Below are 22,784 nucleotides of genomic sequence, written 5' to 3'. Positions count from 1 at the left end.
ATCACAAAGTGAGTTGGTTTCTCTTTTATTTCACTATAAAAAAAGGGGAGAACGTTCACATTTACATTTAGCCTCAAAATTACAGTACAGCATACTTAAATTCTTCGCCAAGGAAGTAAAATACAACATTTTCGTTTTTGAATTCTTCTATGAAAAATACCAAATAGTATTACTCCGTTTTTGCAGTATTTTTTATTTTTTTCAATATGTTGCAGACCTGACAGCAGAAAGGTTGGCTTTTTGTACAGCGCCGAAAAGGGCCTTTGCTCACACATCCTGTCCTTTGCGTTACTTAGCCTGATTTCACTTATGAGCTGAACATGCAATGAGGGCAACTACACAAATCTTCCTATAGATTATACCGGTGCAGTGAGATGCTTGGAATAGGCTTGCAATGTAACACTAAGAAAAGAAAAAAAAAAGTGTTTTTACTCCCTATTGAGTCCCAACTAAACTTTCCTTTTTTCCCTCTACAACGTGGCGGCTAACAAATCGACAGCTTCTGCGGTGAACATTTCAGAACAATTTACCAACCGTGAATATGGCGAGCGAGAAAACCTGCCTAAAAAAAAAAAAAAATGTCGTCACTACCTGAATAGACTTCAAAAACAGTTGCACAGAACTGTACAGGCACAGATATATATAGATAGATATTTCAAATAAATACGGCTAATCTGGCTAAGACTCAAATGGGGAGGGAATGTCTGTTTAAGAAAGCCGCTCGTTCCTTTTCACTCGTTCGCACGCACTCGCCTCCTCCACATGCGCAAAGCCAGACAGACAGAAAAAAAAAAAAGGAAACAACAGAATTATTATAAAACATAAATGCAGTTGTTTTGGAATGCCTCTGAACAGGGGACAAAGGTCAAGGTCACGTCCCCGGGGCTTGATCCTGTGCCACGGCGCCAGGCTGTGGCCTCCCAAATTCCTCCTCTCCTCATATTCCAATTTGAAATCGATGGTCGGACGTGCTGTACAGTCGAGAGAAAAAATAAAATAAAATGGAGAGGAGAGGCGAGGTAGAGGAGGGCCGAGGATCGTACGCAGTCTGTCTCGCTCTCTCCGGGCGTGGCTCGCCTCCGACGGAGGCGAGACGGGCTTAAACGTCGGTGGAGAAGTAGAGCGTGTTGCGCTTGAGCTCGGCAAAGGAGATGGGCGGATGCTGCAGGTAGTACAGCAACACTTGCACCTGCGCGCACACAAACGGGTCACACGTTTGAAATTGGTGGACATGTCGCCAGCCAGCTAAATCCCAGTCAAAAGATGAATATAAAAATGTACATTGATGTGATAGAATATTCTTTTTTTTTTGTGCATATCATCAACATTAATAGTGGGTTTTTAAAATGAATTATTAGTTCACTACTAGATGGCACTAAATCTTAGTCAAAAATATATAAAAATGTACATAGATATATTTTCTTGCATATTAATTAAAATATTGGGTTTATAAATTAATTAATTACTAGTTCACCACTAGATGGCACTAAATCCTAGTCAAACATTTTATATAAAAAAAAATTGTATATTGATGTGATAAAATATTCTTTTTTTTTTTTGCATATCATCAACATTAATAGTGGGTTTTTAAAATGAATTATTAGTTCACTACTAGATGACACTAAATCTTAGTCAAAAATATATAAAAATGTACATAGATATATTTTCTTGCATATTAATTAAAATATTGGGTTTATAAATTAATTAATTACTAGTTCACCACTAGATGGCACTAAATCCTTGTCAAACATTTTATATAAAAAAATTGTATATTGATGTGATAAAATATTCTTTTTTTTGCATATTATTAAAATTAATAGTGGGTTTTTAAAATGAATTATTAGTTCACTACTAGATGGCACTAAATCTTAGTCAAAAATATTATATAAAAATGTACATAGATATATTTTCTTGCATATTAATTAAAATATTGTGTTTTTAAATGAATTAATTACTAGTTCACCACTAGATGGCACTAAATCTTAGTCAAACATTTTATATATATAAAAAAAATGTACATGGATGTGATAGAATATTCTTTTTTTTGCATATTATTAAAATTAATAGTGGGTTTTTAAAATGAATTATTAATTCACCACTAGATGGCACTAAACCCTAGTCAAAAATTTTATATAAAAAAAATTGTACATTGAAGTGATAGAATATTCTTTTTTTTGCATATTATTAAAATTAATAGTGGTTTTTTTAAATGAATTATTAGTTCACCACTAGATGGCAATAAATCCTAGTCAAATATTTTATATATAAATATGTACATTAATGTGATAGAATATACTTTTTTTTTGCATATTAAAATTAATAGTGGGTTTTTAAAACGAATTAATGATTATTTCACCACTAGGTGGCACTAAATCCTAGTCAAAAAATTTCTTTGCCACTTTGACATAAAGTTCAGTCAACTATCAGGGGCACATAAAAACAAAAATGCATTTTGATGGCATATTGAGCACATAACTGCCACCCAATCCGCACTTATGATTTCTGATTATTCTTTTTGAGCAATGGTCAACATAATTTATATCTGCATTACACTTTACTACCCTGCAAAATCTTTGCACATCCTACACGTAACAGTAATAGTCGCTTTGTTGTTCTATTGGCGTCACCGGTTACCCACCTGAATAATCAACCGATTAATTCATAAAATAATCAACTGTATTTTCCTCACCTCCACATTTGTGACTGCCACTAAAATCGTAACATGGTTTGATTGATTGCATCATCGTATTTTGTGTTCCCTGCCGGTCATGATCTCATTTGATTTACCGTCAATTTTATTGATGCTGCAAGAAGAAGCAGGACATTTTTGGAAATAATGGCATGCGCAAATATGCACTTTACTTGTCGGTTGATTTATTACAGTACGCGACTGCGCGCTTCACTTACGTCCCAGATTGAACTCGCATCCAGTCAGCTTTCAACGTTTGATACAGAAACACGACGCCATTGAGTGACCTCCAAGTTCAAAACACTCACTTACTGGAACGGATGCGTTTGTGCATGATATAATATTTGAGGTTATTTGCTCAGTTTTTTTTTTTGGAGTCATTAAATGAGACGAATGAACATGAATCACATCATTCCTCGTGACGGATGAATTGATGCAGTTGAGAGAAAGCCCCGAGACACACTAAAAATGTGTGGGAGGGAAATTAATATGGAAACTTAGTTTACTGACGAAGCTTATTTTAAGGCACAAACCCATCAAAGCGTGAAATCGCGAGTTTCAGCCAAGCTCGTGACCATGACAGCAAAATTTACGACAGCATTCCGTTCCTACGGCGGCCATTTGCACAGAAATTGGAATTCCTCGTCTCACCTGCGCCATGACGTCATGTGACCAGATGTCAGTGGCAGAGGTAATGTTCTGTCCCTTGGTGCTCTCGGACTCGGAGGGCCTGAGCAGAGTGGGGCCAAATACCGTGGCCAGGTTATGGAGCGACATCTTGTTGAGGGGCTCCTTCTCTGCCACCCTGTGGACGCAAACGGGGACGACGTTCAAAACAACAGCCAAAATATTCGGTGCACTTTTATGCACCAATATCTGGTACAAGAATTATTATGATGAAAAAAAAAAAAAAAAAGATTTTACAAAGACAACTACAGCAGCCCAGCACATATTTGCACTACTGTCTAGTAAAAATGTTTTAATATTTTATGACCACTAGATGGCAACAAATGACCATTAAATGCTGTGAAGGACATTTTGGTTTGTTTACACAGTAGAAAACAATGTGCTTCTTGGAAAGGCAGTAAATCAGATTTATTAATTCAGCCTAGAGGTGTTCCTCAAGGATCTGTGTTGGGCCCACTTTTTTTTTTTTTTTTTTTTTTTTTTTTTAATTACTTTACTAGGCTGTTGAATTATATGCTGATGCTATTACTTATAACCTCAAAGTCCTCTTCTTTACAAATTCAAGAATCAGTGCAGCATGATTTTAACATTTTCAGACTTTTTCAAAACAGATTATTACTTAACCAAATCAAAACATGTGTAAGGCTTTTATGGTCTAAGACAAACATTTAATTCTGTCTTTTTTTTTCTTTTTTTTTAAAATAATGATGGTAGTGTTCTTCAGGCTTTGTTTTACATTTAATGTCAGGAGAAAAAAAAAAAACAACAACAACATAATTCTACTGCCCATTATTGACTATCCTGATATTGTTTATCAGATTACGTAAAAAAAACTGTTCTACTGTTCTCCATCATTTTTTTTTTTAACTTACTTTATGAAATACTGGGGTGGCTTTTCTTGAGATCATAGATGAAAATTTTACTGATTTCAGTTTCTCTTTGAATGCATTCATTTAAATTTCCCCTATTGTTTGAAACAATATTTTGTTACAAACTTCTATATAGTCCCCTTTATCTGTCCCCACTAGTTAAACAACTGTATTCTCATTAATATTGCATCCACAAATAAGAATTAATCCGATTAGTCCATCCATTTTCATCAATTTTAGGGCGCTGCCATTTTGTCCTGTACCGCCGTTTGCTGTCAACTAAAACTGACATCAAAGTGACCTCGGGCACGCATTGCCAGCGTCACGGCTCACCTGTTTTCTAGGTTCGGTTACGTGACGTTCGAGCACGTGCGAGTGCCCTGAGATTGATGAAAATTGATGGATTAATATGATATTAACTCACTGACTCGCCGCCATTTTCACATTTTGCAATCCCGTTTGCTCGCGGCTGTTTTACTGGATTTTGACTGGTTTTGCAAGGCCCACAGAATATTGTGTTCAATTGCTATAAAAACATGGAAGCTTTCAAAAGAAAGATTAAAGTCTCTTCTTTCATCAGAAAAAAAGTATGTTTCTATCTGTTTCCGTTTTGCAGCAATTAGCATTAGAAGAGAGCTAAGTTTCATCAGTTTTCACAAATCCATTGAAAATTGTAAGTAATGTAGCTTTTTTTACTACATGGCCCTGGTTGATCTCCTTTGCTCTGCTGCCACCTGCTGGCTGTTTGTGTAATAAATACAATTTCTACAACCGTTCTTTGCTGTTGAGAGGCTGCATCAGTGCTCTAGCATAAAAAACAAAACAAAACAAAAAACGTATAAATACGTCTTTGGGACACTTAAAACATGAAAAAAAACAACAACATATTTACACGTTATTGGGGGCAAATGAGTTAAGCATCTTGATCAGATTTTTAATTACAGATCCGGTCTTGGATTCCTTAAGATTGATTTGGTATTGTGGCGGCTCGAGAGGAACGTACCGTTTGAGGTGCTCCAGCAGAGTGAGGAAGGTCATGAGGTTGGGGTCGGGCAGCGAGCGCAGGAGGTGCATCATGCAGTTCTCTTTGGCTGCGGGGTCGGACAGAGCTGCGGAACACAGGAGAGGAAAAACCACTTTACGTCCAGATGTGTCCGGCTCAAAAGTCCGTCGCTCGCTCAGGTGAAAACTCGTCTCACATATTCCCTCCATGAAGGCCGGGTACAGGCGGTCGGTGAGCAAAGGTTCCGGCAGCTCCCTGAAGTACAGCTTGAGGGTTCCCGCGATGGCGTTGATGTCCATGTCGCTCAACATCACCAGGATGTCTTTGGTATCTACGGGTCAGACAGACAGACAGACAGACAGACAGGCAGACAGACAGCCCCAGTTACAAACTCAAAACCAAAACGGCAAATAACACTGCGGCTTTGTACTCGAAGGGATGAAATCATCCCTCAAAAATGCCCGTGCGGCAATTCATGCAGGCCAGCTCAATAAGGGCGCACTAGAATGAAAGACGACACTTGGCTCTCGGTGATGTAAAATGATGTGAAGAGGTGCTTACGTCATACACAACTTCAGCACTGCCAGTTCATGCAAATCACAACTGTGTTCCAACACAATCAAACAAACTTCTTTTCTGATTAAAGGTGAGCCATCGCCTTTCTGTAGTACAGTACCGTACTAAAATGGAGGGGGGAGAGAGAGAGAGAGAGAGAGAGAGAGGGGGGGGGAGGAAGGGGAGCAGAACGAGAGGTGGAGACAGAGATAGAGAGCGAGGGTATGAGCGGAAGAGAGAGAGAGAATGGAGAGAGCGAGGGAGAGAGAGAGTGCGAGAAAGAAAGGAAGGCGAGCAGAGAGAGAGGTGGAGACAGAAAGAGAAAGAGCGAGGGTGTGAGATGGAGAGAGGGGAGAGAGAATGGGGCGAGAGAGAGAGAGAATGGGGAGAGAGCGGGAGCGAACAAGAAAGAGAGAGAGCGAGGGAGAGAGAGAGCGGAAGAGAAACCGATAGACACAGTGAGGGAGGGAGAGAAAGAGCGAGAGAGCAAGAAGAAAGAGAGAGAGAGCGAGAGTGTGAGAGCGAGTGAGAGAGAGGAATGGAGAGAGGAGGAGAAAGAGATAGACAGACGGCGAGAGAGAGAGAGAGAGAGAGAGAGAGAGAGAGAGAGAGAGAGAGAGAGAGAGAATGGAGAGAACGAGGGAGAGAGAGCGGGGGAGAAATTGATAGACGGCAAGGAAGGTAGAGAGAGTGCGAGAGTAAGAACAAAAAGAGAGAGCGAGTGCGGAGAGAGAGAGAGGGCGAAGAGAGTGAGAGAGAGAGAGAGAGAAAGAGAGAGTGAGAGAGAGAGAGAGAGGGTGAGACAGAGATAGACAGAGATGGCGAGGGAGGTAGAGAGAGGGAAAGAGTGCGAGAGTAAGAGCAAAGAGTGCAAGAGTGCGAGAGTGTGAGCGAGAGAGAGAGAGCGAGGGTGAGAGAGATAGACAGAGATGGCGAGAGAGGGAGAGAGAGGGAAAGAGTGCGAGGGTAAGAACAACGAGAGTGCAAGAGTGAGCGAGAGCGAGAGAGCGAGAGTGAAAGAGCGAGCGAGAGAGCGAGCGAGCGCCTTCTTACTGGTATCAAATGCAGTTTTGAGGGCCTGGATGTCCGTGGCCACCCCTGAGATCCTGTAGATTCCCACCTCGTCGATTCCCCTCTTCTCCACTTCCTCGATGCACTGGCGGACGATGTAAGGCACCTTGGAGCGCTCGCGCCTGCGAACGGCAAACGCGTCATCGTACAAACGTTTGAAGCAACACTCGATGTTCAGACTCACGTCTCCAACAAGACAATTTGATAGAAATCTTGATACATTTTAAAGTCGAACAATTCAGTTTAAATCAATACTCATTTTCCAATGGGAAGCTTTTTTTTTTTTTTTTTTTAATCTATACATTCCCCCGAGTTAAAGTGTATTTAATTTAAATAGACAACGACACTTACTTTGTGACCACATTGATTTTGACTCCAAACACACCGCTCTGTTTTTTGGATGGCGTCCTCTTCAAGCTCAAGTCCCGACTTGTAAACTTCATGGAGAATTCCACTTTTATCTCAAGAACAAAAAAACAAAAACACAATTCTAAGTATGTCGAACCCGTCACCAAAATGTTTTACAGTCAGTCAAGTTAATTTAATATTTGAGGGCTTTTTCGTCTTTCGAGAAAACAGTACCCGACTTCGAGTTATTGGCTTTCAGAAAATCGTCCAAAAAGCTCACATCTTACCCCGTTCATCTCGATGACATCCATGTGCCAGTTCTTGGACTGCACTGTCTGAGGATCGAGCTGGAAGACACAACAGAGACGAGAAAGACGTTGAGCCATGTGAAAAACATGCTGGTTGGATGAAGGTGCGTGATCATCACACAATCAGATTACTGCCACAAAGAAAGACAGATCCGACATTGATTCACGGGTGACTTTCTTTCGGGATCAACTTTCAGTGAAAAGAAATATGCACCGTCAAATGCTTTCATCCCAAATTTTCTTCCACATAAATCCAAAGAAGCAGTCACATCATCTGTGAGTTATAGTGTTGCAAAATTAGATTTTGTTCAAGTCAAACAAATCATCTGGAATGACAAACTAGAGCAATATATCCATTAAACAGCACAATTCAGTTCAGTTTGGCACAGTGGTGTTCCACAGGGTTCAATTCTGGGGCCTCTGCTGTTTTCATTATGTTGAGAAAACAGCTAAAACTTTTTTTTTTTTTTTTTAATATATATAGTCTGTCTATACTATGATGTTATGTTAGGGCTGTGCAATGCATCGAAATTCAATTACAATTTCAATTATTATACTCCGCAATTACAAAATCAGCATAATCGTTAAAAAAAAAAAAAAAAAGATTATTAATACTCTTTGTTTGAGTTGTTTAAATGCATACATTTGAACCTTTTTTTTTTTAATTTTACAATAACTAATTTAATACATTTTGTTTCATCCAAAATAACTTGCATAATTTGTGTTTCGAAGAATTTTACTTGTCTTAATATTTTTTTTTTGTATGCTTGAAATTTTCTTGTTTTGTACAAAAAAAAAAAAAAAAAAAAGATCATCCTGCACTCAAACTTCAAGTTTTTGTCAACATAAATAAATAAATAAATAAGTAAGTAAGTAAATAAATAAATATTACAAATTCTGTTTGGGTCAAAAGGAACTTACATAATTGTATCTATATTTAAAAAAAAAAAAAAAAGTTTTAATATTTTTAAATGCTTAAACATGTTCTTGTTTTGTACCAAAAAAATAAATAAATAATCATTTGAATAATCGTGATTTCAATTACTTCTAAAATAATCGTGATTATTATTTTTCCCATCATCGAGCATCCCTATGTTATGTCATAATGAACTTTGGCACACAACACACTTATTGGCATCATTAGGCTTCAGCCATTACACGTTTTCAGGGAGCGCATTTCATTGGCTCGTAAAAATGCCATTTGTCCGTTTTTTTTTTCCCCAGCAGGGATTGCGTTTGAGATGAGTGACAGGCAATCATTGCAAGTGAGTCTTTACACAAGCTACATGATGATTCCTCTCGTACGCCCCCACCAAGAACAAAAACAGATCCAAAGTATTCCCTCCCCCTTGCCCGCTGCGAAAGTCTGATTAAAAATGAATGCTGTCCAACAGGGTTGTAAAAAACAAAGTGAATCCTATAGGAAGCTAAGTTTACACTCATTGACCCTCACCCAAACAAATGCTTTATTGGAGCTGCTCGGGAAAGAACTTTCCTTGAACATATGTCTTGTGTGTTCATGAATAGATATCCTGCAGCGACTATGCTTCAGATAAGGATCACATTTTTCCAGGATTGAAGCTCTCTTTGTGGTGCCTGTATGCGGGCAACAGAACACACTGCAGCTCTGAGCAAAAAAACACGACATAAACTGCCAAATAATGTGAAACAGTTCTGTTCTGAAATCATTTCAAATATGCTGGATTCATTTCATTTGTTTTCTAACATTGCTGTGCTTAACTCATTTGCTCCCAACAACGTGTAAATACGTTTTTTTTAAATGTTGTAGGTGTCCCAAAGACGTATTTATACGTTTTTGTTTTGTTTTTTTGTTTTTTATGCTAGAGCATATAGAAGGCTTTGATGCAGCCTCTCAACTGCAAAGAACGGTTGCAGAAATGGTAGTTATTACACAAACGGCCAGCAGGTGGCAGCAGAGCAAAGGAGATCAACCAGGGCCATCTGTAAAAAAAAGCTAAATTATTTACAATTTTAAATAGATTTGTGAAAACTGTTGAAACTTAGCTTTCTTCTAATGCTAACTGCTGCAAAACGGAAACAGATAGAAACATTTTTTTTCTGATGAAAGAAGAGACTTTAATCTTTCTTTTTGTAGGTTTCATACTTTTATAGCAATTAAACACAATATTAAGTGGGCAAAATCAGTCGAAATCCAGTAAAACAGCCGGGAGCGAACGGGACTGCTTCTGTGAAAATGGCGGCGAGTGAATGAGTTAAATATTTATGAGTTTCAGAGAGTTTATGATTAGTCCTTTAATTAGATACTGTATGATGCTCAAACTTCACAGCTTTGTTTATTAGGCTCACGTGACCAATGCAAGCATTGTTCCAGATGTGACCCATCCCGCTCGCGTTCTTCACAAAGTGGAGGCAACAAAACCATTTTTAGGTGCAGGGACCACATCAGCATGTTTACGTGCGCGGCAGCAAGCGCGACTTTCTTCCCTCAGCAGCAGCTGATGTCACCCCGGCAGGCCCGGCAGGCCGGCCGGCCATGTGAGCGCTTTAACTTGGTTACTATGTCGCCATCTTTCGCCGCATCGCCGCCTGGGCCAATCGGCGAGGGGCTCTGCGCCAGCTGAGGCTCATGATTTGCGGAGCGCCGGTATCTCTGCAGGCGCAGCGAGATTCTCTTATAGGATGTGCACAAGGCAACATACATATTACGCAACGTCCTACAGCCTGGTGACTAAGAGTGCTGATGCGCACGGACTGGAGTGTGATCTTATGAGGACATGCATAAAGCAGAAATTGAATGGGAATGAGATGTCTCATGATAGGAAAAAAATACACATTTAACTTCTTTACAATCACATCTAAATGTGACGATGCAAAAGAAGCTCTGCTACATGCGACAGAACTCAATTAACTCATTCATTACCAGCAACCCTCTTCACTCCAGGTTGTTTTGACTCATTTTGCAAGACCCACAGAATATTGTGGTCTATTGCTATAAAAACATGGAACCTGCCAAAAGAAAGATTAGAGTCTCTTCTTTTATCAGGGAAAAAAATATATATTTTTATCTGTTTCCATTAGCATTAGAATATAGCTAAATTTCATCGCTATTCACATTCCTGGTGAAAACACTGTCAAAAAGAGCTTGTTGCAACAAGGCCCTGGTTGATCTCATACTATGCTGCCACCTGCTGACCGTTTTATATAATAACTGCCATTGCTTTAAGCCACCTCTTCATGTCAGAAGCTTATCAAAGCCTTCTATATGCTCTTGCATTAAAAAACAAAAAAACAAAAAACGTATTTACACATTTTTGGTAGTGAAGGACAAAGCATTAAAAATGTATTTACATGTTTTTGGGGTTGAATGCGTTAATCTAATGTCATGCAAGCATAAATAATAATGTTAGCAAGGCAGCAGGATCGGGGCTTCATTTTGAGCCTCTGATGAGTCTTCAAGATCTTGGATGGAGTGCGATAGTCAGCAATGTTTCATTTTTCCACTTTGCGGCCTGGCAAGAACATCGTGTGACCCGTCTGTTCGGCGCTCGCTTGTGGCTTTGACCAAACATAACAACATTTATAAGACGCGAGGTAATCCGGAGGTAAATTTTCTCTGTTAGCTGCTAAGGTGCGGATAAACAAGTTGGAGATCATTTTGTGCTACTTCAGATTCAATTTCAGTATAAACTATCAAGTCACATGCAAAACAACCATCTATCTACTGCTTACGTTAAAGTCTAAGACGGGCGTGTCTAACATACGGGCCCGGCCCATCAGGGGGTCCATTTTGGCCTATGAGGACAGAACACAAACCCAAAAAAAAAAAAAAAAAAAAAAAAAAAAAAAAAAAGAACACAAACCAAAGTTTTTCCAGTAAAATGAATCGTTGCTACTAATTTTGTCCACTGGAGGGCGCACTGACAACCACTTGTATGACATTCTGAAATTTGGTCGCGACTCAGGTTTGATGTAAAAAATTTGTGCTCATTTTCAGATTACTAGAATAAATGGAAATGTTTTCAGAATATACTTGTAATTATTTGCACCAAAAAAAAAGAAAAATAACATTAACACAATGTACGACGGCGTATTAGAGCCACGTACATATACATATATATATATATATATATATATATATATTGTTTTTTTTATTTATTTATTTTATTTTTTTTTGTTTAGAAGGCGGGGTCAATATGATGAGGGAAAAAAAGAAGTGGCAAATTTGCCTCTTTTTAATATGATGAGAAAAAATGGAACAGGAGAAGGTACGCGATCGTCTGTCAAGCGGCAATCAACGTCAAGCCGAAGCTGACGTGCGGGATGGGGGGTGAAAAGAAAGAGAGGATTGTCGCAGACTTGATCGGATCAAAAAGGTAAACTGAGCGCAGAAACTAACTGAAGCACTGCAAGTGTACTCATAAAAACAGCTTTTCAAAAGCCTCTTTGAATGAATATAAGTGAGTGGATGAATGGGACCTTCACATGGGAGTTGTGCGGGGGGGGGGGGACACTTACACACTTTTTGAATGTGATGAAAAACACGACCGTCTGCTAACATTTGGGTGAAGGGAGGAGGAAAGAATCAATGCAACACCTGCGTAAAGCACATAAACCTCATTTTCATTTTAAAGCTATCGTATTATCCCGTTAAGTGGAAATTTGAGTTCAGCCACTTTTTGTTAACCGTTGGAGACTGCGGATCAATTATAGGAAACACAAATCAAAACATCTTCTATAGAAAACCGAATCCTACATTGCTGTACCCAAAAGCAACAAAACCCTGTGCGACAAACCAACTATCGGCAAAGTTGTAACAAAAGCTCGCTCGCCTTGGGAATTTAATTGCATGAAAAAGAAGAGGCAAATGTGCGCGTGACAGTTAATTCATGAAGAAGTGCAGCATGTAAAATGCCAAAGGGGGATTGGGTCAACTCTGGGGAAGCAGTGACAGTATTTAAATTAAACACAAGGGGGCTCTAATGAGGCAGAAATGCACCATATTGAACAGGCATTGTCATATAATATGTCATGTTAGAGCAGGCAAACTTTTTCATTTGAGGGCCACATACAGGAACTCAGAAGGAAGCAAGGGCCACATAATGTTATGAAGAGAAATTTTGTTTAGTCCTAAAAATTGTACAAATAATTTAGTTGTGCTTTTGCATATTTAGAAAAATGCTACAGTATATAAAGCAATTTATTTGTAATATGGCAGTAGGGTTATTATAGTTTTGGAATTTTTCATTTTCAGGGTGGTTCTGTTCGTTTTTATTAGTTTAGTTCTTTAAAAAAAAAAGCTTAACTTTAGTTTAGTTTGTCAATTTCAGTATTACAATTAATTTAAAAAAAAAAAGTGTATTACTTGTGAGCAATATTTAATAAACAGCATGGGCGCAATGTCATCTGAAGGTGCTTTTCTATTGGCCGCTGCTAGATGACGTCACTTCCGTGTGACATACTTTCAAACGTACATTCTTCCGGTTTATGTCAAAATAAATCTACTAAAAATCACATTTAAAATCATCCCCAAAGGCTTATGCATTAAATTAATTAGCAAAGACTAAAACGAAGGACACGTTTGCTATAACTATAGTTAGTTTTAGTTAGTTTTGCAAACATAAAATGTAGTTTCAGTTGGTTTTCGTTTTTTTGTTGTTTTTTTCGTTTTTATTTAATTTCGTAACAATATTGTTTTTTGAATTTTAGTTTTAGTTATGGCACCAGTTTTTCGATACCCTCCCTTCTTACTTTGACCATCTCCAAACATTTTTTGTTTTGTCTATTTTATTTGAACTGAGTCAAATGCCATTTTTAGCATACGTTGCGGGCCACTGAAAAATGGAAGGGCGGGCCACAAATGGCCCCCGGGCCGTCGTTTGGACACCAATGTGTTAGCGTTTCGCACCCTACTTCTAAAATTCAAAATATTGTTTCAATTGAAAAAAAAAAAAAGTGTCTTAATAAATGGAAAACAGTTTTCAGTATTGAATTTTAAACAAACCATTAACATAACCTTCATTTAATTTCTGCATTAAAAAAAAAAGCTATTTAAGTAAATGGTGATGAGAAACCACCTTGTCAGGCCTATTAACATTAGTTGAAGAGCCACATGATACGAACAAAAGTCCAATCTGAGCTGAATGACCCCAGACAGATCGACTACCTTTTGTCTGAGCAGTTTGCTGCGGACGCGACCCCATAGCTTGGCCCCGGTGTTGGTGTGTCTCTTGAGTACGGGGGTCTGCGGTTGGCTGGACAGGTTGTGCTGATTCTGGTCCAGGCAGCACTGCTGCTCCAGATGCTCGCACAGCGAGTTCAGGTTGACGTCCGACACCAGGATCTCCGTCATCACAAAATCTCAGGTGCGCTCTTGCAACAGACGCAGGTGGAGGATCAATCCTTTTGTAGCCCGACAGATCAATGGAAGCTCCCGATGTGATGATTGAAGAAGGAGAAAAAAAAAAAAAAAAAAAAAAAAGTCTCTCTCTCCAGTGGATTCTGTTAAATCTTCATTTCCAAAACGACAAACAATGGAATGGCAGGAGGACACGACGTTGCCATGGTTTCCGAATAATCTCGTCAACAATTCCACTTGGAGCTCGATTCGCAGTCAGCTGCCAACATCTCCTCGCTGCGTGCAGTGCGACTACCCAACACAGATAGCGCGAGCGTGACAGAGCGAGCAAGCGAGCGAGCAAAAGAGAGGGAACGGGGAGGGAGATCGGGGTGGGGGGGTGGAGTAAATGCACCCGGCCACTGAAGCGGCTGTTGCTTCTCCAGATGTTGGTGGACACACTTCCAAAATCGAGGGTGGGGGTTAAAGACCCTCAAGGGTGAGAGCGCATTTGTTGTTCAGCCTTTTGACCTCTTGTCAACCTTTCCCAGAGTTGGTCACCGCAGCCGGGAAGTATGTGACGCACAAGAAGCAGGGAGATTTTCTGGTGGAAACGTAAAAACTGTCCAAAAAAAAAAAAAAAAAAAAAAAAAAGTGTTTTAACTCATTCACTCACCGCCATTTTCACATTTCGCAATCCCATTCGCTCCCGGCTGTTTTACTGGATTTTGACTGATTTTGCAAGGCCCACAGAATATTGTGTTCTATTGCTATAAAAGCATGGAACCTTTCAAAAGAAAGATTAAAGTCTCTTCTTTCATTAGAAAAAAAAAGTATGTTTCTATCTGTTTCCGTTTTGCAGCAATTAGCATTAGAAGAGAGCTAAGTTTCATCAGTTTTCACAAATCTATTTAAAATTGTAAGTAATTGAGCTTTTTTGCCACCTGCTGGCCGTTTGTGTAATAACTACCATTTATGCAACCGTTCTTTGCAGTTGAGAGGCCGCATCAAAGCCTTCTGTATGCTCTAGCATAAAATAAACAAAAAACGTATAAATACGTCTTTGGGACACTTACATTTAAAAAAAAACACATTTACACATTATTGGGAGCAAATGAGTTAAAATGAACCCCTCTCTCTTCCTCTCCGGAAGCCTATTATTTAATCCTCTTTCCACGCCGCATAGTTCTCATTTCCAGTGTCCCTTCCCCACTTGTGAAAGTCAGTCACCGTGAATGTGCTTTTTAACCCTTTTACGCTACGCCTGTCTGCTGACATTGAAAAGTCATCGGCAGACAACCGCCCGCACGCACGCGCTAGCTCGCATCCTCCGAGACATGTCAAATCGCCGTCTTTATTCAGAAAGGGCAGTCTGCTCTTAAAAAGGCGTCTGAATGGATCAATGGGGGCGCGGGAGGGTGGGCACGCCTGTCAAAATCCATCACCATCCACTGTCTCGCATTCTTTTTCTACTCGGGGGCAAAATATTCCGCTCAAGAAAAGACACCAGGCTGCATTCATAAATTCTTTTTGTTGGTATGCGTTCGGCGGTAATATGACGCCCTGCGAATGGTACAAGACATTCCGACAGGAAACAGCGGAAGTTCTTGAGTTGAATGCCCCCAAGGACGTACAATTCAGTGTGATCACAATATGGGTATTAACTCATTTGCTCCCAAAAATGTAGAAATACGTTCTATTTTAAACGTTTTTAAGTGTCCCAAAGACATACTTATACATTATGTATTTTTTTATTTTTTTTTATTTTTTTTTTTTATGCTAGAGCGAACAGAAGGCTTTGATGCAGCCTCTCAATGGCACAGAACGGGTGAAAAAAATGGTAGTAATTACAAAAATGGCCAACAGGTGGCAGTGGAGTATAAGAGATCAACCAGGGCCATGTTGAAAAGACAAGTCTCATTTTTAATTTGGTATTTATTTTTACTTTTATTTATTTAAGTATATATTTTTTTGTTTTTATATAATTTCTGAATTTTATTTTTATATCAGTTTTTATTTTCATTTTTATTATTATTTTTATTTCACGGTGTACTTTCAGCTTTGACATAAACACAAACTTCACGTTCTTTCACCTGTTTTCTGAAATTGGTCATGTGACGCTTGTTCACAAGCTGAGCTGTGATTGGCCGTTGCCCGAGCCCTGACAACTGTGATGTCATTTTCAGTCGACAGGAAGTGGCAAAATGGCCGCCCCTTGAGATGGATAAAAACGGGTGATTTTTGCTTCTTAATTGATAGGCCACAATCACAATATTAATCAGAATGCCGTGTTTAGACTAGTGGGGGTGCATAGAACATAATAATTATTGTCAAGAACATTTTTGGGTTGACTTTTTCCTTTAAATATTAAATAAGCAATTCTCTGAGGACCTCAACTAAAAAAAAAGTCATCATGTCTCTCCAAGATGCCTTCGACTGCGGCAGACATGTTATCATAGTGTCAAACAACAGTGACGATAAACGGCGAGCAACAAGTACGGCAACGCGTGCGTCTGCTCTGTACAGCCGAGACCTCAGTCAACCCCTGCCAGAGTATATTTTTAACCCCCAACTTTTGCAAGTCGGAGACACGCACACACACACACTCCATGCGTCACTTTTTTGGAAAGAATGTCTGGGAAAACAATTTTTTTTGGGGGGGTTGAAATGAGAGGGAAGAAAACCCCAAGGGAGACATGAGATATTTTTGGGTCAGATGAGAGAAAAGAAGTGGAAAAAAAACTAAATATGTATATGTATCATCTGAGTGCATGTCTTGATCACAATAGTATTTTACATCCATAAAGTAGATAATAAGAGATAATAGCTTAAAAATAAAATGGTGTTGACAACCCAAGTCAAAGGCTCAAGAGAGTGGAGGAATATGATTTACTAGCTATCTGTGACAATGCTTGGATTTTACAATACCTCCTTCACCAAGTCAATGCCCTCTCCTTATTGGACAAGCTGTTGAGCGGCAGCAGCCAGTACTGGCAAGCACCTCAACTTTCCTTCACAAAACCAAAAATACATTCAGTAAAACATTTGAACAAGCCACAAAATGTGAAAAGCGGCAGAAGAGTTGAAAAAGCTTGGAACCGAAGTACGCGTTTGAGCGCCAATGTTTTTGATGAGATGGGTATTTCCATCCAATGACAGGTTAACGGGAATCGATAAATAACAAGGCACGACAGAGATGAATCAGTCGACAGTTTGAACCTTTTGAGTCAAAACAGTGGATCAAATCAAACATTCCTGTCGCCGCGCGTACAGTTCAGAATTTGTCTGAAAGCGTCAACGCTTGGTCATATGAGAAATGTGTTCCCTCGTTTATACAATAGAAAATAAATACTGCGCTGCATAACAAGTAAATAAATAAAAAAACAAACATACTTTTTAAGGGATACTTTACTTATTTAACCATTTTTGGAAGTCAAACATGAATATTTTGCCTCTAATAAATTTGATATTTTCATTATTTTTCACGTACAATTAGTACCTTTAAAAACAGATTTTCCAACTCGCTGTCGACTGAAAATGACATCACAAGGGCTCAGGTAGCCAATCACAGCTCAGCTTGTGAATGTCACATGGCCAAACCGAGAAAACAGGTGAGCTGTGATTGGTTACCTGAGCCCTTGTGATGTCATTTTCAGTCGACAGCAAGTTGCAAAATGTGTTTTTAAAGGTACTATTTGCACGTGAAAAATAGTGAGAGTATCAAATTAATTATAGACAAAATATTAACTTTTTATTGCTATAATTGGCTAAATAAGTGAAGTATCCCTTTAATGGAAGAAAATGACTGAAAAAAAAAAATGAAAAAGCATTCATAATAAACTAAAAATCGTACCAAAACAAAAAAAGCATACATAATAAATGATTTTTTTCTTTTTTTTTCTTTACTGTGCTGTATAAAAGAACAATCCACACACAATTTCTTGCTCTCTTGTCAAGGTCAGACGATTTTCCAGTCTTCAGTCGTCTACCGAACAAGGTCAACCAAAGTCCAACATGCCCCCTCACATCAACATCACGGAGTGAACGCGTCCATTCACCGTCTCGTGATTCCCGCCCACTCCGATTTTTGATCATGCTTTATTTATGATATTTAAACACAAGCCTGCGTACTGTACAGCGTAACAACAGACATGCTGACACTGCGGTTAACACTGCGGCACGTACGAGAAACGTCTGCTCTGGACTGACCGCCACCAAAAAAAAAGCCACAGTCACACCCTACAAGATATTTAATTGCAGACTATTAACATGAAAGAAGCGTGCCAGGATAATATTTGTCTGACTTCATGCTACTTGGTTTTAGTGGTTGGTTGCATTTGACATATGCAAGAACAGATTTCTTTTCTTGGAAGGCGTTCGTGCGCATAAAAAGCGTTGTGTGCAGATAAATATATGGTGATGACTATGTATGACTTTGAGAACTGAAAATCATCTACGATTTTTGTTTTGCTTTGTTTCTTTGAGTTCGTGTTGAAACTGACTTGACAACAAAAACAAATCTTCATGATGTTCTGTAGTCTAACCTGATTCATATTTTTGTTTGTTTAATATGAATTTAGCAGGAAAAGCCACCTGATGTTATCCATCTCAGGGGGCGGCCATTTTGCCACCTGCTGTCGACTGAAAATGACATCACAGTGCTTAAAGGTTCAGGTAACAAACAACAAGGCTCACCTGTTTTCTGTGTTGGTCATGTGACAAGGTAATGTGATATCCATCTCACCCCCTGCTAAATTATTTAATATATTTCATCAAAATACCGTGTTGAGACTAGTTTTAGACTTGATTAGACCTTTTTTTTTTTTAACCTCTTTGACCGCCAAAAACGTTTAATAACGATCAGTAAAATCACGACGTATATTGCCATAAACGTTAAATAACGTCAACAATTTTATTTTATTTTTTTTACCTCAGTGCAACGACCAAGTGCAGCGCTGCCTGGTCAATGGGCTGTGGAATCTAAAACACTCTAAACTATGGCCAGCAGATGGAAGCATTGTATCTCTTTTCGTCAACGATCAAAGCCTCTTTCATATCAAAGTTTTTCTTTGATAACACTTACCCTACCTTTTAAGTATATTTAAACTCATTAAAACAATTTCAAACACACAATCTAATTTAGAACACAAAAAAGCAAAAAATTTCAAAATAATCTGTGATACAGCAGATGAACACAATTAGTCGTTTTATTCTTAACATTTTGATTCCGATTGCATATGTGCTTTAATAGTATATGAAGGTTTTATGATGGGGAGAGTTTGACCCTTGACCAAGTATTTTCAACGAGAACGCAGAATTGCCCACGTGATGGAAAGGTGAAAGAGCAGATGGCTCATCCCCGTGTTGCCCTGAATGCTCTGACATGAGGACCGTCTTTCTTCTTCATAATAGATGGGCGGGGTTGGCACGAGCCCTCGTAAAGCCGCTCCATACCACCAAACAAGAGGGGGGGAGGGTTGAACTAGTTGCTGCTTTCTACTGCAAAAAATCCATTGCCGAGACGCCGTCGTACACGCTCCGGTGCGCACGAAAAAACAGTTGGCCTTTTTGGATTTGGTGAGAACCCAGCATAAGAACCGAGTATTGAGTACTCCCAGCATTCAGTGTTCATTTCCCTGTCTTGTTTTTTTTGTTTTTGCCATTCCATTTCTCTTACCACACTGCAGTGCATACCAATAAATGGAGTGCATTGTGCACAGCTGCATCCTTTAAATTCCATTCTAACATGATTGGCTTCGCAAAAAGGTTGCAAAAACAGCAGAATTCAGATTATTTGTGATTATTCTCAATTGGTGACAAGTCTTGACAATGTGAATGGCACAAAAAAATAAGTACACTTCCAAACTGTACCATAATGTAAGCTATACTGTGTGATAGATTAGTGGTTGGAAACTAAAACCTCAAAATCGTGTCAACGGAATCCGCAAAGAAACTTTTGTTGAATCCACTGCTCTGAAATTGTGTCCGTGTATGTTCGTGTTGTCTTTGCAGACTGGGACCGGCGCCATCTGTACAGCCTGACCCATTTCGAGCGACGAAGAGAAGAAGCGAGGGCCGCTTCCTAGCATGACACGCTAACTTGACCTGCTTGAATTATTTACTCCGCGGAGTCAAACGACGACTGACTGCACGCAGCCACCTGGAAGATCGCATGAGCGCAGACGAGGATTACGCAATGGCGGCTGGAACAGGCGCTTAGGATTTAGATTCATGGAATTTCAATTCATGAAAAATGTTTGACACACGAATACATTGAGCTCAATTCGTAAGTCGGTTGAAGAATCCCGTGCGTGTATACTTCACAATTATGGTGATATTAAAACCAGTCAGTCAGTCACACAAGTCTGACCCAGTGACCCAGTATGTGCTTGTGTGGCATCAAAATCAAAGGCAATGGAGCTCCTCATTAGGAGCTGCATTGTAAAGCAGCAATCGTTCTCTCCATCCGGGTCAGGAATTTGTTGCCTAACCCATGTCAGCTTTCAAAGATCTCTTTTTTTTTTTTCTTCCAATAACCAATTAAAAACTGAGGTCAAAAATTGTTGGCCTGAGGTTAAAACTAGGGATAGACCCGGCCGATTATCGGCGCCGATATTTGGCATTTTGACAAATATCGGCATCGGCCATGTTTTGAATCTGAAGGCCGATAAAGCTCACTGAGCAGGGGATACTTGCGAACGTAGCGAATTTGGGGTTTTCATCAGGATTTGTAAGATGTTCACAGTCAGTTTTTATTTGTCGTAAACACATTTGGAACATATTCACACAATTTTTCACCGCAAAAATCTTTTTGAAACGTTTTTACGAACCCTAACAAAAACCCCAAATGAGCTACATTCACATGAATTTGTTACTCAGTGAGAAATTATATATAGTTTGAAAGAATTCCCCCCCCCCTCCCCATTTTACTGCAAATGAATATCGGCTTGAAATATCGGTTATCGGCCAACTTGACTACAAATAATCTGTATCGGTATCGGCCTTGAAAAAACCATATCGGTCTATCACTAGAAAACCCTATCAGGAAGTTTGTGTCAACTGAACAATCAAATGAGTCTTTTGAGGACACTCGGCTCCCATCTTTGTGTTGCCATGACGACTGGTCTGGAACCTCACTTTTCAAGGAGGTGCTTACTCTTTAGTTTATCTCCATGTCGGTCTAACTCTGTCTCGAAAACTCCTATTTGATGTTTGGATTTTGCTAGTAAACCAAAAAAAAAAAAAAAAAAAAAAAAAAAGGCCGCTGACCTGCCCGCATCACGCTGATTTCATCAAACATCCTGGAGTGAGCCGATGAGATTCAATACACCCAAAAAAACACCTCCTCTGCACATCCTTGGCTCTGCGATTACACAACACATTACATAATTCATCCGAGTCTGACAAAATACACTTGCCGCCCTCGTAAACGCCCACTCGGCTCGCTGAAAGAGAGAGCGAACAGGTAGGCTGCACACTCGAGATCGCGCCTGTGCCAGCTCAACGCGTTTGATGCGTCTGCCGGGGACATTTTCCCAAAAAAGATCGCCGCGATACTGTCATCAGAGCGCAGCGCTTACGCAACAGGCTGCTTCAAGCGATGGAAAGCGACCGCTTGAGATAAGCGGCCTAAGATGGTCCCCGAAGCAATTTCAACCGCTTTTTATTGTTAATTAGCCGCGTTACTCAACTTTGGTAGGATTTCTTACGTTGCAGGCAGTTAAAGAATGTCTCTCTGGTGCTGTGTCGATGTGGATGAGAAAACGAGAAATGTGTCGTACATTAACTCATTCCCTGCCAGCCCGGGTTAAAAATCGATCTTTCACGTGTATAGTCGTCAATGGCACTGAATGAATTAATGCGAGAATTCCTTAACAAGTGAAGAATCCATAAAATGCTTCAACTTGACGCGACACAGCTGGATTCGGTGTGAGCAACTGACGTCGGATAACTGCAATGTCTTGACCTCATTTTTTTTTTTTTTTTTTTTTTTTTTTTTTTAAAACAGCTGACAACTTGAAAACGTCCCCAGAGACAATTGAGACAATTACGTTTATCCTCCTTGTGACGACAATTGAGTAAAAAAAAAAAACTATTTTAACTGATACCACTTGTGGTTCGAACTTGTCAAAATGTGAAGATAGAGACACGGGATTTAACTGCAGGTTTATCTTTGGTCCAACAGATGTGAAATAAAACAGGAGACATCAAATCACTTGAGGGAAAAGCCAGAAAAAAACAATAATTTCTGATTTTGTGATACGACAATTACTCGCTACAAAGACACTTTTGGGTCCTGAAAATAAAGTTACCCTTCATAAAATGGCAGACATTGGTAGTAAACACCAAGTTTTAAAATGGGTTAATAAAATGTACTCTTTTACTGCCACACGTCAAAAAAAAAAAGTAATATGACAAAGACTTTGATCATTTACTTGAAATTTTTGTATTTCATCAGATTTTTATCATCTTTAATTGTAATTTAATACACATTGAGCCCATTGAAAAGAGATACAATGCTGCCATCTGCTGGCCATAGGTAGTCCGTGTTTTTGATTCCACAACTCAATGACCAGGCAACTGATAAAAAACGAACAAAACAAAAAACATAGTTGATTTAACGTTTATGGCGGCATACATCGTGATTTTACTAATCGTTCTGGAACGTTTTTGGCGGTCAAAGAGTTAAATATAAAATAAAAGCTGAATTTTTTCATTTCCTTTTCAACAAATATATTCCACTTTTGAGTGTTTCCAGCACCGACAGGAAGCATAATTAAAATCTTTCAAAACAAAATTCAAAATTGAAATATTGGCTAATCTTCTACTTTGGGTTCATATTTTTTATATCCAAATCCTGAGCAAGTCAGTGCTTTTACCCGTCCTGAACTTTGGCCACACGTCACTGAATGGAATGTTGTGCCGCTGCGACTGTCTG

At 39.2% G+C, this 22,784-nt stretch overlaps 1 protein-coding gene across 8 annotated transcripts in view; it reads right to left on the bottom strand.

Annotated features, from left to right (window-relative positions):
* Positions 1 to 9: 9 nt before the first annotated feature.
* abr (ABR activator of RhoGEF and GTPase) overlaps positions 10 to 22,784 on the bottom strand; it is a 94,731-nt gene continuing 71,956 nt past the window's right edge. For 7 of the 8 annotated variants that reach the window (XM_077504714.1, XM_077504715.1, XM_077504716.1 and 4 more), the window contains 7 exons: positions 7,510 to 7,569; positions 7,226 to 7,335; positions 6,857 to 6,996; positions 5,445 to 5,579; positions 5,249 to 5,354; positions 3,341 to 3,494; positions 10 to 1,189 (listed from right to left, as the gene is read on the bottom strand). In XM_077504714.1, coding sequence (XP_077360840.1) covers positions 1,100 to 1,189; positions 3,341 to 3,494; positions 5,249 to 5,354; positions 5,445 to 5,579; positions 6,857 to 6,996; positions 7,226 to 7,335; positions 7,510 to 7,569 — 795 coding nt within the window. In that variant the 3' untranslated portion in view covers positions 10 to 1,099. Of the gene's footprint in view, positions 1,190 to 3,340; positions 3,495 to 5,248; positions 5,355 to 5,444; positions 5,580 to 6,856; positions 6,997 to 7,225; positions 7,336 to 7,509; positions 7,570 to 13,675; positions 14,189 to 22,784 lie in introns of those variants that run through there. The other variant, XM_077504720.1, reaches the window with a different exon arrangement.

The sequence above is a fragment of the Festucalex cinctus genome, chromosome 18, assembly GCF_051991245.1.
Source record: "Festucalex cinctus isolate MCC-2025b chromosome 18, RoL_Fcin_1.0, whole genome shotgun sequence".
NCBI classification, from domain to species: domain Eukaryota; kingdom Metazoa; phylum Chordata; class Actinopteri; order Syngnathiformes; family Syngnathidae; genus Festucalex; species Festucalex cinctus.
The sequence above is the reverse complement of the archived record's forward strand: the minus strand, read 5'-3'. Positions and strand labels throughout refer to the sequence as shown.